Source organism: Gossypium arboreum, chromosome 4, assembly GCF_025698485.1.
Source record: "Gossypium arboreum isolate Shixiya-1 chromosome 4, ASM2569848v2, whole genome shotgun sequence".
In the NCBI taxonomy this organism is placed as follows: domain Eukaryota; kingdom Viridiplantae; phylum Streptophyta; class Magnoliopsida; order Malvales; family Malvaceae; genus Gossypium; species Gossypium arboreum.
In genome coordinates this window covers 5,801,157-5,817,792 of record NC_069073.1, presented here as the reverse complement: position 1 = coordinate 5,817,792, position 16,636 = coordinate 5,801,157, and the positions used below count along the sequence as shown (strand labels likewise).

The 16,636-nt window shown below is 34.2% G+C and overlaps 3 protein-coding genes across 3 annotated transcripts in view; 2 read left to right on the top strand and 1 right to left on the bottom strand.

Annotated features, from left to right (window-relative positions):
• Window positions 1-448: 448 nt before the first annotated feature.
• On the top strand, window positions 449-2,677 carry LOC108457770 (uncharacterized). Its single transcript, XM_017756899.2, has 2 exons — window positions 449-731; window positions 1,717-2,677. Exons 1-2 carry the CDS (start codon window positions 616-618, stop codon window positions 2,318-2,320), a joined length of 720 nt encoding a protein of 239 aa, XP_017612388.1. The 5' UTR covers window positions 449-615; the 3' UTR covers window positions 2,321-2,677.
• A 622-nt stretch (window positions 2,678-3,299) lies between these two features.
• On the top strand, window positions 3,300-9,470 carry LOC108460716 (uncharacterized). The gene is made up of 10 exons (XM_017760321.2): window positions 3,300-4,090; window positions 5,551-5,648; window positions 5,749-5,794; window positions 5,982-6,064; window positions 6,151-6,215; window positions 7,127-7,188; window positions 8,000-8,059; window positions 8,279-8,311; window positions 8,925-8,990; window positions 9,089-9,470. The coding sequence occupies exons 1-10, from the start codon at window positions 3,638-3,640 to the stop codon at window positions 9,131-9,133; spliced, it is 1,011 nt and encodes a 336-aa protein (XP_017615810.1). The 5' UTR covers window positions 3,300-3,637; the 3' UTR covers window positions 9,134-9,470.
• Window positions 9,113-16,636, bottom strand: part of LOC108460715 (beta-galactosidase 6) — a 25,477-nt gene continuing 17,953 nt past the window's right edge. The window contains exons 12-18 of the mRNA XM_017760320.2: window positions 11,397-11,578; window positions 11,209-11,300; window positions 10,975-11,084; window positions 10,763-10,870; window positions 10,551-10,658; window positions 9,698-9,843; window positions 9,113-9,628 (exon numbers count right to left, since the gene is read on the bottom strand). Of these exons, the coding sequence (XP_017615809.1) occupies window positions 9,478-9,628; window positions 9,698-9,843; window positions 10,551-10,658; window positions 10,763-10,870; window positions 10,975-11,084; window positions 11,209-11,300; window positions 11,397-11,578 (897 nt within the window). The 3' untranslated portion in view covers window positions 9,113-9,477. The remainder of the gene's footprint in view (window positions 9,629-9,697; window positions 9,844-10,550; window positions 10,659-10,762; window positions 10,871-10,974; window positions 11,085-11,208; window positions 11,301-11,396; window positions 11,579-16,636) is intronic.

Here is a 16,636-nt window from a genome sequence, read left to right as displayed (position 1 = left end):
AGATTAAATTAATAAAATAGGTAAATATTGAGGGCTAATTTTGTTATTATACTAGCTCATGTCAACATTTATTGGCGGAGCTTAGTAGATACCCAAGGGGGCATGCCCCTTAATGTTTAAAATTTTTGCAATTTAGCCATTTGTAGATATATTATGACCCTCCCTACCATATAAATAGGCCGCTCAAGATTTAAAATTTTAAAATTTCTCAAAAATATTACTTTTTAAATAGATTATCACGTTGAAATATACTTGTTTTGAATAAATTATTATGATGAAATATTATTTTTTAATTAATTGTTTATTTATTTAAATCAATTGTTATATTAAAATATTATTTTTTAATTTTTATTTATATATTTAAATCAATTGTTACGATGAAATATATATATATATATTTTAATCCATTGTTATATTAAAATTCTATTTTGTCAGTTATTTATTAACTATTTATTTAAAATTAAATTGAGTGATCGAACTCGAGTAAACTCGGCTTACTAAATAGTACCCTAAAATGAAAGGGGAAGCGAAAGAGGAACAGGGTGCGTAAATTGGTATTGTTGGGAGGAAAGGGTGAAAACTGTGGAGGATCGATTGAATTAAAAAAAAAAAAGAATGAGCGGCGGAGATATACACGCAGCGGCCAGGTCCGGTGACCTTTCAAAACTTCAATCAATTCTGGCGTCTAACCCTTTGGCCGTTAATTCCCGAGATAAGCACTCCAGAACTCCGTATCCTATTCTCTATTCTATTCTTGTCTATCCTTAATCCTTATCCAATCCTTCCTTCCTTCGTTGATTTTATTTTTTTATTTTCTTCTTTTTGGAATCTTTGCTGATAATTTAGCTGTATTTTTGCAATATCACTTCCCCGCACATGATTCCGTTATTCCATTATCTAAACTGAATGTTATCTGCTCTTGAGGTTTGATTTTTTATGGTCTCTTGGGCAGTAGTTACTGATTTGAAGGCTGCAAATTTAGCCTTTGCTTGAATGAGTTCCTAATCATAAAACAAACATTGAATAAATTGCCCAAGTTTTTGGACTAGGACTAGTAGTCAAATGAAATAAATGTTCTTAGGCTTTTTATTTGGATTAGTCACAAATGACAATTAATGAAATAGCATTGCTCAAATTAGCAACACCAGTTCAATTCAGATTCTGGATTCTTTTTGTTGAGTCCCCATGCTGGAAAATGTTGCTGAACCCTTGCTTGTGCTAGTGTTTATGTATGTATATATCATTTTCAGTAGTGATTATTGGATTACCTCCTTGATGTTATAGCATATTTACCTTGTCGTTAAGCTAATTTCACTGACATGATTGTATTCTGAGAGCTGCCTCCTGTTGCTTATTGTTTCTGGTGACTACAATGTTAGGCCATGGGGGATTGATCCGGTGTAACTGTATGGACTGTTAAAATTAGAACAAAATATACCTGTTGCTTGAGATGTTGCAATTGTTGTGAAGGATGCATAGCCTAATTAGCTCTCTACTAAGAAAGAGGTCCTCGGTTCAGAATTGTAAGAAAGAGGTCCTCGGTTCAGAATTGTGCCATGTTCAAACGATGTGCATTCTGCACTTTTTGAATGATTTGTATTGTATATATTTTTTCTCAGTAACATCATTAGTGATTGGATCCTGCTGTTTTCGCCATGCATGATAGCTTTCCACTTTTCAATTTGTTTCCTTGACATCGGTAACCTTGTGATATAGACTACATTTAGCAGCATGGGCTGGGCAAGCACAGGTAGTGAGTTATCTTTGCAAGCACAAGGCTGATGTCGGTGCTGCTGCCATGGATGACATGGGTGCGATTCATTTTGCGGCGCAGAAAGGACATCTAGAGGTTGTCCGAACTCTGCTCTCATCAGGAGTTTCAGTGAGAGCCACTAATCGCAAGGGATTCACTCCACTTCACTATGCTGTTCAAGGGTCCCATCTAGAAGTAATCAAAGTCTTATTAAAGAAAGGTGCAAGTCTTGATGCCAAAACCAAAGCTGGGAAAACCCCACTTGATCTTGCAGTCAGTGAAGAAATTCGGTCATTACTGAAAGAACGTGAACAGGCCCCTGAGGAAGTAAATACGGGTGGTAAAAGGAAGGTTGAACAACCTGATTCTTCAAGGCCACCGTTGGATAAGCCGGAAAACTCCAATGATGAAGCTACTGCGGCTGAGCATGACGGGCAAGAGGAGGAAAGTGTAAAAAGGAAAGGTGATGACAATAAACCAGAAGGCGTATCAGAACCTAAGAAACCAAGAGTTGTTCTTAAGCATCTCAGTGAAGATGACACTCAGGAAGATGACGATACCTCGTAAGGACAACGCTAGAGTGGAATCCATGAGCATTGCTTGAACCAAAATTTGTTACAAGATGGTGAATCAGTTAATGCAACGCTAACAGTAGGAGTAGTGCCTTACGATTAGATTGTTTACGCTAAGTTTTGGTTTTTGTGTGTTTTGATTTGAACCCAGCAAGCTTCCTGGCAGCAGACATTGCCATTTTTTTAGTTGTAAGTGGCTAGCAATTTGATAGCAGATGCACTTGAGCAGTTACGCCAAACACAGTCTATAACAATTTACTAAGGATTTGGTATATGTCCTTGTCTTTTGTTTTAACATTTTGGTCTTGCTGAATCTGTTTAAAAGATCCAAAGTTTCATATTGGTAGGTAAATACATCTTATATGTTTTAAATAAATACATAGATTAGTATTTTGTGAGTAAAAAAACTTTAAAGGTGAATTATTATTTTATGCATTGATTATACTTTAATTATATTAAAAATGATTAAAAATAATATGGTCGATCCGAATCGAGCTTAAATATTGACAAGTTTGAGCTCGAGATATAATCAAATTATTTGAGTTTGAGCTAGATTAAGTTCGTTTTTTAATTTTTGTACTCAAGCTCGATTAAACTTGTAGGTATTCAAGTTCGAGCTCAAGCTCGATTCGTTAATTAAGATTAAAGTTAATAATATATATTAACGTTAATAATGTAATTTAATGATATAAAAACATTAAAAATATATATTAAAAATGAAAAGTTTGATAAGATTTACAAGTCGTTTGAGTTGAAAATTATTATGCTCGGATTAAGCTTGACCGATAATTCAAGTTCAAGCTTGTTTCGATAATTACTAAATCAAGTTAAAAAAAATTTCGAATTAAACTCGAATAACTTATGAACATCAGTCTTATTTAGACCCATAGGCAGTATTGGCCTGATATGGGTCAAGTTCAAAACTGAACTAGATCAACTGGAGTACCTATTTGGTATAAAGGGTTGATGCGTTGATCTGTAATATTGGTAGGATATACAAGTCTGACCAATTTGATCATCGGTCCGATTTTGTAAGGTTGGGTTACAACCAAACAACTTGAAATGAACCGCTCATGTACAACCGGTCCAAGTCCAACTTTCAAAATATCTGCTTCTGCTGTTGATAATGATATACGAAAATGAAGAAGGCGAGGCCCAAATTTATCCATTGCTGCCTACCATCGCTGCTGCGGTGCCTTTGCTACAAACACTAGAATCTGCACCATCTTCTTCTTTCACTGTAAATTTACGGTTAAGAGTATTGCAATTCTCAAAATTAAACAAAAAGCTAGAAAATCCATAATACCAATAAATGGCGTCCTCCATTTCCTTCACTTCAACACCTTCTTTCGCTTCCCCTTGTTTCCACCATAAAAACCCACTCCCTTCGTTTCCAATATGGGTTCCCTGCCGAAACCCCACCAACAGTTCTGCCTCTGCGCTATTCCCTATCTGCTTTGCTGCTAAACCCCAGACGGGTGGACCTGTCAAGAAAAGATCGTCGTCGGCAGCTGGGAATAAGAAGAGGAGAAAAGGGAAAAGTGGGAATGATGATGGTAATTTGAAGGAGATGAGTTTGAGGGATGTTGAGATTGTGGAAGAAAATGATGATTTTGATGAAGGGTCATCATCTTCTTCTTCTACTAGTACTACTACGCGTTCTTTAGCATATTATTCTCATCCGCTGCCCAAACCGCCAGCTGGGTTTGTGGTTGACGACACTGGCAGGGTTCTCATGGCCTCAAACAAGAGAATTGCCACCATCGTAAGCTTTGTTTTCTAACCTCTCCTTTGTAGTTTTATTTAGCTTAGCTGAGGTTTGGTTGTTGATTTTGCAACTTGCTTGTTTCTGAAAGTGAAAACTCAAAAACATAAAATAATATACTTTTAGGTAAGGTAACTTGGATTTCAGAAATATTGTAAGTTGTTGATAGAAGTAGAACACACATAAATATAATATAAATGATTTATCTTTCAAATCCATTCATTTGTTGGATGCTATTTAGTAGTAAATTTGAAATTCGTATAATATTTATGAGTTTGTAAATATAAATTTCATATTGAATCTCAACTTATTTGTGTACAATGTATACATATTTCTCCCTATTTATATAGCAAATGAGATCGAAACCTGAATCTTCAAATTCATGTGCCAAAGATAACATTATAATAGTTTTGAATGATTTTTTCATATTCACATTGCAAAAATATTTAATGGAGCAGATGCATAACTTCAGTTTCATATAGATTAACTAATTATGTTATAAGTGTCTATTTAGTACAAGGCTGTCTGCTCTAAGTTTTTAGAAAAGGCTCTTCTTTTGTACATATAAACATGCATAAATGATATTTGAGGTAAATGAATCATAGCTATTTCAACAGGTCTATAAATATTGGTGTCAATGACAGATGGTGTTGTTAGACTCTATTATCATGCAGATGTTTCTAGCACTGGGAAAAACGATTCACTAATTTTGACATAAGAAGCTTTTCTCAATACTGGAGAAGCTACCTTGAGGTTTTGAAGTTACTTATTGATGATTGATGAGCTTGGTTATGTGTGGTTAGTGCTGCAAACTATTTGAGTCAAGACCAGCCTAGTACCTTCTTTGAGTTTGGCTTATAAGCTGAAAAGAAAGAGACATAGCTTCAAGTGATAAAAGTAAGGACTAGCTTAGTAAAAGCCAAATATACTTCAGACTGAGTATCCTTGTTGATATGACTCAACATAGAAATTAGCTTGAGGTTTGGTCAGATTGCAACACATGTCAGTGTTGGCAATGCCACCAACTTGGCTAAATCAATGCCCTAACCAAACTATGGTTATAATGGTGTTTCTAACGTAGAACAGGCAGGGGAAAGAGAGAGAAAATAGAAAATAGGAAGAAACCAGAGGGAAGTCTGAAGATTACATATTTTCACAGCTTAATAATCCATATCTAAAACTACCATTAATTAAAAAGAGTTATATCTATCTTGGGATTAGAATATGCAAATGAATCCTTCATAGTACAAATGAAAGAAAGGTTGAAGTGATACTTTGACAATTTTGTTCTGATGCTCTTCATGTTCATCAAATAGTTAATGCTTGTAATGATTATATACATATTTCAGAACTTGTTCTAAATGAGTGATTTACTTGCCATTTCTTTATTTAGTAAAAAAGGGTAAGTTCTCTCTTTTTTAATCTTTAGATTTAACAAAGTTCTAAAAAATTATGGACAGGTTGATTCTGTCAACAACAACCCGTTAGAGTGTGTCATAAGGAGGGTATTCAAAAGTTCGAGGGGTGATGAATGTATGCTGCTCTGCCCAGTTGACATGTATGTCTTGTTACTCTAATTGTGGCTATCTAATTCATCAGAAAATATGACATTGACTATTGCTGGCTCTATATTATTGATAAGAGATTGGCTTCTGCAGGCCTGTTCAGATATTAAAGAGCACAAATATCGATGGATGGTCAGCTGTATGTGTCCTCTGCCAAATTGGTTTTATTCGTGCCTTCAATCATTTTAGGCTTGTTATTGAACTGTGGAATTTTGCCAGTAAAAGATATAGTTTGGAGTAACTTTCTTAATAGCCATTCGCTAATCTTTCCCTCTTCCTTAGGGTGTACAACCTTGGAACCCAATACTCATGCTTCTTTGTTTCAGGTCAGTGATGAAGAAGTTGAAGCTATTCTTCCTACAGCTGAATATGCTCTTGCCAAAGTACATATGCATCTGGTCCACAGTGGGTATGTTCATAAAATCAGTGTAGCTTGTTTTTCCTTGATTTCTTGATAATATATATTTATATTCCAATTTCTTCATGTTGCATCAGATTCTGTTATACAGCTCGAGGAGGATTCTGCTACTCTGAAGATGACATCTTCGATTTCCGCTCAGGCATCTTTCCTCTTTTAGCTTTATGCTTTTGCTTTTGGCTCTTCACGATTTTCTAGCATAGGGATGACTGGACATCCTCCAAAATTGAAGTCATGCCAACTTCTCTGAAGTTTTAATGTTGGCTGAACTGAAGAAATCTGTCTATGCAGATTTTCCAGCAGTCTGAAGTGTGATAAGTATGTTTTTAGGTTTTGGAATTGTAGAAAACCTAATCATGACTGTGCCAAGAACTATAGTTGCTGAATCATATACTTCCAAAAGGACCATTGATTTATGAAGTCGCAGTTTTCCCTATTTAATCACATATAAACCTTTAAAAAGAAAAAAAAAACATATATAAGAAAGAAATCCAGGTTTGAATTAGATTACTCCTTGGATCCTTAAGGGTGAAGGACGAGGCAAAGACCATTAGAGGTTAGGTATTCTAGTGCTTGTTTAGAAACCTTTCAGGCACTCAGTTCTGCCCTTCCTTTTTTCCTCTGAATTGCAGAAAATTGGGGGAAGAATCCTTCTTTTAGTGAAGCTTCCAAATATTGAGAGATGCTATCCTTGGCGATTATTTTTCAATCTACCTTAAATTAAGATAACATAACAGCATGACCCTTTTTGGATTCTAAGTGCTAATGTGGAGGGTTGCTTGGTTGAATGGGGTGAGAAATTATTGAGGTGTTACAATTGAAATATGATGCAGCAGTTAGAATTAGGGTGGTCTGTAAAGTTGTGTTGCACTTTTTAGATTTCATATTTCAAGACTTATTAGGTATTCTGTTGATAATAGGATTGAAATATCAAGAAAGGCTTAGGGTCTCTAAAGTCCAAGCTATCACTTTTTTTCTACTGTCTTTTCTGTACTTATTCAGTGTTCTGTTGTCTCAGATAATATGTTTATGCCTGGTTCTTAAATTTTGCAGATGATGGTCAAGATATAGATGGGTTGCCAACTGAAGGCATAGAGATTACATGCTTCCATCTGGTAAGAACTCTCGATTTTCAATACTCAGTCTCAAAATTCAAGACTTTATACTCTATTCTTGGTACCAAAGTCTCGATATAAAATGCCCCCTCTGTAGTTGTTTTTATCATTCAAGTTTTTTGGTGCTTAGATAACATGTGAAATTGTAGATAGAATGGGCTAATTTAATTTACATTCTGAGTCCCCAAATATAGCATCAATTATCATGCATGTTGCAAACCTTTTAATTTTATCAAATTGCATCATTGAACTTCTGTTATTAATAAATTAGGTCACTAATGCTAATTATGTTACGTAATTCTAATGAAAAAAATGGCTCAACTTGCTTATGTAGCTCTGCATGAAATCTCAGAGTTAGTTGACTTCATTCAGAAAATAAATTGCATAGGCATTTTGAGTTAGCTTTTATATTAAAATTATTTAAATGAAATTAGTATAAATGATCTAATTTGTTAATAATGGAAGTATAGTGATGTAATTTGATGAAATTAAAGATTTGTGACTTGTATGAAAGTTGATTCTAAGTTCAATGACAGAGAATGTAAATTCCCTGATACAATGCATTAAATTGCTCAAAGCTATGGGAGCGAAAATAGCTATTTAACCTTCTTGGAAGAAAAGAAAAAAGAAAGAAGAATGAATTCAAATAAAGATTCTTTAGTAATTTTGCACTGAGAGAGTTTTTGCTACACATATACTATAAAAGAGGTTTTAGCTTGTGACTATGCTGGCTCTTGAAAAGAGGTAAATAACATAGTTGTCATCATTATTATTTATTATTATTTAATTTGACATTTCTTACCAAATGCAGGATGGTGCCCATTACATGATTTATACACCATCTGATCCACTACTATTTGTTGCTTTTAAGGTAACTATATGTATCCTTGAAAGAACTACTTTTTCGGACTTGAATGCGGTTGGAGTTCCAAAATTTATTGAATTGTATGCTAGTGTTTAAAGTCTGTATTTAAATTTGTGTCTACAAGCAATAGCTCGAGAACTACTAACAGGGAAATTAAAAATGAGAAAGAATCACTATGAAGGTTATGAATTGGAAAGCTGATGAAGCTGGTTTTGGTTTCTGCAGGATCAGAATGGAATTCTGCAAATTGCTGATGATGTAAGTAACATTTTACATCCTGCAATAGATATTATTGAAGTTTGTACTTTGACTACTTTGTTTTATGTTCCTCTAGATTATAACAGGACAATAATTTGTCCTATATATTCATGCTCTGTTATAAAAAAATATCCTATTGCAATGTACCACACTTGCTCCTGGTGTTCACTTGCATGTTAATGTGCATGTACACGCTGATTCTCATTTAGAAGCCTTCATCCACTAACTTAAATAATCTGCTAGTGTGATTAAATTCACAAAGTTCCCATCTATCCACATCAATTTGGATATGATACTTTAAACAAAAACAAAAATTATGATTTTGAGGGCTTTATGAAGCATATTGAGAGCCAAGGCAAGGGAGCATTTTGCTTGGCAGCAATCATCTGAAGGGGTATCAAATGTTGAATTCATTAAGACTGATTTCTCTTTCTGTGTGTATATATATATATTACGTGCATTGGAAGAGTTTCCTCAGTTGAAAGGAGTGAATGCCGCATTGGTGTTGCTGTCTTGTACTGTTTCCCTCATTTTGGCTTTTTAAACTAGTTTTTGTGAGCACAAATTTATATTTATGGTACGGCTCAAAGTAGTGTGTATCTTGTGGTAACAGGAACTCCTGGAAGACCCTGCTATCATGAGTGCCATTGATGAGGAAACTGAGTTTAATGCCTTAGTGGTATGCCACCCTACTAATTAATTACCTTACGCCTCAATCTACTGCTGAAATGACCTAATTATTGATTTTTCTGCCTTTCTTTTTTCCGTTGGGGGCAGGAAGAAGAAGCTGCTCTTCTTGAATCATTGTTGGGTGAAAGATGACCGGCTTGCTCGGTGTTTATTTGGAAGTAGCCCCTGAATTTTAACTTACTACCCCAACCCTTAGTACTTCTTCTCCACCCATTTCCCCTAAAAATGCAAGTAAAAAAGCTTGTAAAGAAAAAGAAAAAAAGAAAAGAGTAAATGATAGTTAATTTTGCTCTAAATTTACGAATTATGATTTGATGTTTAGTTCAATTGGCTATTTTCAGTTATATATTAGCAGTTGAATCGGTTTTTGGTTCAACCTTTGCATATGTGGGCATTGAGTTGAGAACTATTAGAAATAGAATTAAAATAAACACTTTTAATTGTTTAATAGAGGAATATGCTTTGATAATGATATATCACTGAGGGAGATGATGGTATGAAAATGGAGAATTAACATTGACAAGTGAAATGGTGTTTAAAGAAATTTGAAGAGGATCCCCATTCAACTCTTCAAGCACCACTAATAGATTTCCAGTAGGGTTGAGGAATGAGCGAGGCACATGGTACCTACAATTTTAGCATATATTCGATTAAGTTTGTGCATAAATTAATCAAATTGGAAATTATATAACTTACAAGGTTTGGGAGGGGTTTCCTTTAGAAGTAAGGAATGAAACCCAATAGCGACCAATGCTTTGTTCATTCACCCAAACTTCTCCTTTTTGCATTGAACTCATGTTCAAGGCAATTGGTTCATCTCCAATGGGTGCATCAAACGTTGTCTGCCAAATTAAAACATTATTTATATATATGGTTTCATTGTTTTAATTTAAAATGTTTATCAAATTTAAATAAGTTGAATTTTTTTATACTTCAAATTTAATTGATTAATAATGTGTTTTTCATATTTTCTTTTTTTTTAAATATATTTTCAATTTCATTTAACAAAACTTAGGTCCCGCTTTTCTTTTCGTGTTGAAAAATATGTGATTGGTAGAAAATTTTTAAAATGATTTTTGAAAATGAAAATGAAAATATGAGAAAAATTAGAAATGACAGAAAATAATTTTCACTAAAATAATTTGTAAATGTGAAAAAATTTAAAAAACAATGGTTTTAACTTTAAATGAATTGATCTTGGTTCAAACTTATATAAGCTCAAAATTCAAAAAATATTTTTCAAAAGCTTTTCAAATATTAAATTTAATATCCTAGTTCGATTCCATATAAAGTGAGTTTTTTATTTTATTTTTATGTTTATATTATAGAGAAATTATGATCAAACATGTTTTCAAAATAAAATTACAATTTTAAAAATAGAAAATGAAAATTGAGAATAGAAAATATTTTAAAAACCAAACTCGAGTCCTATTTTTTCCAAAATTTGAAATTAAAGAGTAAATTATTTTTAAATGAAAATAAAAATAAAACAATAAATATTCTCTTAACACCAAGCTATTGTAATGTATGTGCAAAAGTTGAAGCTTACCTTGTACCAAGTGAGTGATTTATTTGTAGAGTCATCAATCTCACTCCACTCCACCTCCTCCAAACTTTGTTCTTTGAACACTTGTAACTTTTCCCCTTCCAAACCAATCTACAATTACATAAACAATTAATACAGCTACACATACCCTACCTCTTTCAACTCATTTATGAATTTAAAACACTTCAAATAAAATATAGATGATATATATATACCTGATATCCCCATGTATAATTGGTAAAGTCGTATATGTAAGATTCGGAGCATCGAATGGTAACTTTAGTCAATCCAGCATATCTACTCTCTAAAAAAGCTCCCGAGTCCTTCAAATACAGTCATTTTAACTTAAACATGTGTTATTACTTCATTTATTCTTTAATTAGTTGCTTATAGATATGTATATGTATATATTAGAGAGAGAGATTACCGGCAATCCAACCATAACACTGAGTATGGATACATTGTTGATACCATCAATTAAGGTAATGGGTATGTCCATGCTAAATCCTTTAGTATCATGGCTTCCATGTCCAGCTTCTGACCAAACGTATGTACACATCAATTGTTAATAAATCTTATTGATAGGGTGCATTATATTCTTATATAAGACATAAATACTATGGTAAAAGAAATAGTTTATGAGGAGATGGGAAAATTGTACCTATAAATATGGTGTTGATATAGGCATGCACAACGTGTCCAAGGGACTCAACGTGAAGCACAGGTTGAGGGCAAGTTGAATTGGGTTGAAAGCTGTTTTCAATATTATGCCGTTTGTTAGCATTCACTTATTATTTTATTATGGGAAAAAAAACTAATTAATTAAGAAAAAGGAGATACATAAGGTACCTGAATGTATACCAAAGGTAATCAGATTTATCTTGGGTTGTATTCATGTGTTCCAACAATGAATTAAAACGCAATGAGGTATCTAAAAAGTTTGGGATGTCTTCTTTGAATTCTTTCCACATATCTACTTCATTAAACATTTTGGTCAATGTTGTAATTCTCTTATTCGGCTTTGTGCTCACCTGCCATTTTAAATAACTTTGTGTTATTTTGTATCGTATTGTATATGGGGTAGGGGATAGGATGACACGGTTTGAACATGTGTTTGATGAGAACTTTAGTCACCGCTCCATACAAGTCAAGATTAAATTCTAGTCATTTTAAGAACTTACTTGTTTTATGAATCGCATACAAGGATTAGCTTATGTACGTACAACTTAAGCTATGCTTGTCTTTCTAATAGTCAATGAACTTGATTCAAAGTATAAAATAGCCTATTAATTTATACTAAAAATAAAGTGCTTCACTAAATTTAATATCACGAGTCAAGCGACACTTTGACATCATCGTTAACCCACTTTATAGCAATGATTAAGATGTTGGGTATTGACACCTATGTCCAGGGATCAAACCTTATGACACACACCCCTATCCCAACTTGATTTTACCAATATACACATATAAAAGTAGCCAAGAAATAAATGTAAATGTATGGCACTATAGATATCCTTATTATTAGAAAAAAAGAAATTGAAAAACAAGTCTACCAAATTTTCGATGAAGGGGTTATTCGCCCAAGTACCAATGCTTTCTCGTCTCCGGTGCTAGTTAAGAAGAAGGATAACATTTGTGTTTTATATGGACTATCAAACTTCAATGCAACCATTGTCAAGGATCAGTTTCCAATTCCCACGATAAATGAGTTGTTCGACAAGTTAGGAGTGTTGCTATTTTCTCCAAGTTGGATTTGTTAGCATGATACCATCATATTTGGGTTCACCATGATGCACAAGGGTTGTTATGAGTTTCTCGTCATGTTGTTTGGGTTGACGAATGCACCTTCGAATTTTCATGCCACCATGAACGACATATTCAAGAAGTTCTTGCATGAGTTCGTGCTAGTTTTTCTTCTTTTTTTTTTTATGATGTACTCGTCTATGGCAAAAACCTCTTGCGAGAAAATAGGTCGATAGTTAAATGCTCAAAGTGTGTGTTTGGACAAGATACCATTGTTACGAGATGGCCAACCATGAAATGGTGAACACATATGGCAAACAGTCCAATTGGCGAACAACATAAATAGCGAACAATTCAATTGGCAAACACACGTGGCGAACAACATAAATAGCAAACAATTCAATTGGCAAACACACATGGCGAACAACATAAATGGCAAACACACGTGACGGACAGTCCAAGCATAAGTCACTTGGCGTACAGTCAAAATATGAAAAGGATGGCAAACTGTCATGCGAGTGATGCATTGATAATTGACTTCTCCTTGAAAAGATGTTTAGATGCTAGTTTTATCATGTTAACCTTTGCATACAAGTTATATTTTCTCAATTTTTTAGGAGATTAGATGTTTCTAGTAGAGTACGAGGAAAGAAATCTTGTTATAAATAGTAATATTTCTCTTGTTGAAAAATTAATGAAAATATTAGCAGATTAATTTCATATTGCTATCATACTCATTTCTTCTCCATTTTTCTTTTTCTTAGTTCATATCTCCAACAATTGGTATCAAGAGCCAATCATCCTAGAGGGCTATTGTTCCTTTTTGAGTTCTTTGTCGAGAAAATCTATTTGTTTAAAAAAAATGTTTTTATCAAATTTTTCACCACCTTCACCTCTTGTCTTCATTGGTGAAAACTACTACATTTAGGTAGTCAAGATGAAAACCTACCAACAAGCATTTGACTTGTGAGAGGTTGTAAATGCTGATATCGAGCAACCACTATTAAGGGCTAATCCTATAGTTGCATAAATTAGGCAACACAACGATGATCGTGCAAAAAGATAAAAGGCAATGTTTTATCTTCAAAATGGTGTCTCTGATGTGATATTCACACAAATCATAGCATGTGAGACTCTAAAACAAGCTTGGGGTAACCTAAATGAAGAGTTTCAAAGATCAGACTAGACTAGACAATAGCAACTCATTAATCTCAAGATAGATTTTGAGAATTTGAAAATGAAGGAGGTTGAAACAGTAAATCAATACTCAGACAGGATAATGGCAATGGTAAATAGCATCATGCTACTAGGAGATCAGTTTATAGATAACAGGGTAGTTGAAAAGGTCATAACTACACTTACTAAGCTGTAAGAGTAAAAAATATCTTCTCTTGAAGACTTGAGAGACCTATCTACGATCTCCTTATCTGAGTTGATAAATGCCTTGTATGCTCAATAGCAAAGGAGAGCACCAAGGTTGTAAAAGCACGTTGAATGAGCTTTTCGAGCTAGAAGAATTGAAAGTGCGAGCTGTCCAAGTTAGGAGGGAAATAAAAGCTGGTTAGAAAAGAAAGAGAAGCCAAGGAGAGATAGTGGGAAAAAGAAACATCCACCATGCTCTCAATGTAAGAAAACCACTCATCTGGAGAGGTTTTGTTGGTTTAAACCAGACATACAATATAAATCCTACAAGCAGTTTGGACACATAGAGAAAGTATACAAGAACAGATGGTGAACCCAATAATAATAACCATAATAACAAAATGTTTAGGCCTAAGCAGCTGAGGGAGATCATGCTAAGGAGGAGCAAGTGTTTGCAGCCTCTTGTTTTGCATCTAGAAGTAAAGTCGCAAAGGGTTGGTTGATCGAAAATGGTTGCACCAGCCATATGACCTCAGATGAAAACATCTTCAGGAAGTTAGATAGAAGTTGCATTTCAAGAGTGAAGATTGGAAATGACGAACTCATTCAAGCTAAGAGTAAAGGTGATGTGCTGATCAGTACGCTATCAGGTACTAAAGTAATTTTGAATTTTTTTTTAATGCCTGAAATAAACCAGAATCTTCTTATGATTGGTCAACTGTTTGAAAAAAATTATAATGTTGTTTTTAAATATAGTGGTTGCATTATATTGGATTCATTGGGACAAGAAATTCTAATAGTCTTTGTGAAAAATAAAATAGAATAAAATAAATAAAAATAAAGAACACATAAATTTTACGTGGAAACCCTTTCGGAAAAAAACCACGAGGCGAGAGAAGAAAATTCACTATGTCGAAAAATTTTTCTCAAATACAAGAGGAATAGACTATGTCTATTTATAGGCTTGCAAAGCCATATTCTAGTAGGATTGAAACACCTTATCCTAATCAATATAAAATAGATGGAGTTTAATAAGGTTTAAAACCTTATTCTAAAATAAAATAAAAGAAGTCTAGTTCTATATGGATTTTACTTTTATTTTATTTTCCATCGTATTTTATTTAAATAAGAATTTGGGTCACTTAATTCTAACAATCTCCACCTTGACACAAATTCTCAATGAACAAGTTCTTCATCGCGAACTTTCAATAAACAAGTTCTTCACCTCTTCCAAAAACCCCTTAAGGGTTTAACTTCAACAATGAACACCAACCAAGTCTAAGCAATGCTCAAACTTGGTTATAGGAAGTGACTTAGTCATCATATCTGCAGGATTTTCATGAGTGCTAATTTTGCTCACAACAATATCACCACGAGCAATAATATCACGAACAAAATGATACCGAATATCAATGTGTTTTGTTCTCTCATGAAACATTTGATCTTTTGTAAGAAAGATGGCACTCATCGTCACAAAATATCGTGCCGATTTGAAGGTCTTCATTGAGTTCACTAAATAGTCCTTCAACCAAATAGCTTCTTTACAAGCCTCAAGAATCGCCATGTACTCACTTCATGGTAGACAAAGCGATCGTAGTTTGCAAAGTGGCTTTCCAACTAATTGCACAACCTCCGATTGTAAAGACGTAACTCGTGAGAGATCTTCTTCTATCAAGGTCTCCAAAGAAAATCAGCATCAACATACCCTATAACTCCATCTTTAGTTCTTCCAAACTGTAAGCAAACATTAGTAGTGCCTCGTAAGTATCTTAAAATCCACTGAATCGCTTTCCAGGTGTTCTTTACCAGATTCGCCATGTATCTCGCTAATCTGACCGATCGCATATGATAAATCGGGCGTGAACAAACCATAGCATACATGAGAGATCCTCTGCACTAGAGTATGGAACATGTGACATGTACTCAATCTCATTATCGATTGAGGAGATAAGGTAGATGAAAGTCCGAAATGGTCGCTAAAGGAGTACTAACAGCTTAGCACTCTGCATATTGAACTCGCAAAGAACTTTCTCAATGTACCCTTCCGACTTAGGTACAATTTACTTGCTTTTCTATCTCGAGAATCTCCATACCAAGTATCTTCTTTGTTGGTCCTAAATCTTTCATCTCAAATTCTTCACTTAGTTGGGCTTTAACCTTTCTTATCTCTCTTTATCTTTTGTCGCTATCAACATGTCATCAACATAAAGAAGTAGATACACAAAGAACCATCAACGTTTTTCTTAAAGTAGACACAACTGTCAAAACTACTTCTTTTGAAATCATGAGAAGTCATAAAGGAATCAAACCTCTTGTACCAATTGTCTTGGTGATGCTTTCAAACCGTAAAGGGACTTTTTCAACAAGCAAACATAGTCCTCTTTTTCGAGACTATAAAACCCTCTGGTTGTTGCATGTAAATATCTTCCTCAAGTTCTCCATGCAAAATGCGCTTTTACATCTAACCGCTCAAGCTCCAAATCATGCATGGCAACAATACCAAGCAAAGCTCGAATCGAACTATGCTTAACAACTGGAGAGAACACATCTGTGAAGTCCACTCGAATTTGATCAGTAACCCTTTGCAACAAGCCTTGCTTTATATCCGGGTTCTTCAACTCCCGAGTCCCTTCTTTCTTTTAAACACCCATTTACAACGAATGACCTTTTTACCTTTAGGAAGTTTTACAAAATCCCATGTTCTGTTTTGTGGAGTGATTCCATCTCCTCTTGCATAGCAAACATCCACTTTTCTCGAGTCTTCACACTAATCGCCTCGTAATAATTAAATGGCTCTTGATTCGCATCTATATCTTCACCACATTTAAAGCATAAGCAACTAGATCAACCTCGGCATACTTCTTTGGAGGTTTAATTTCTCTTCTTGTCCTGTTTTTGGCGATAGAGTATTGCGGTGATGAAGCAACTCTATTCTCAATTTTGTACCGGCTTGAGGAGTTGATTCGTATTAACTGATGCTC

Coding starts and splice junctions, on each gene's coding strand:
- LOC108457770 (XM_017756899.2), top strand. CDS start 616: ATGAGCGGCGGAGATATACACGCAGCGGCCAGGTCCGGTGACCTTTCA. Junction 732..1,716: donor GATAAGCACTCCAGAACTCC/GTATCCTATTCT, acceptor CTTGTGATATAG/ACTACATTTAGCAGCATGGG.
- LOC108460716 (XM_017760321.2), top strand. CDS start 3,638: ATGGCGTCCTCCATTTCCTTCACTTCAACACCTTCTTTCGCTTCCCCT. Junction 6,065..6,150: donor ATGCATCTGGTCCACAGTGG/GTATGTTCATAA, acceptor ATGTTGCATCAG/ATTCTGTTATACAGCTCGAG. Junction 8,991..9,088: donor CTGAGTTTAATGCCTTAGTG/GTATGCCACCCT, acceptor CGTTGGGGGCAG/GAAGAAGAAGCTGCTCTTCT.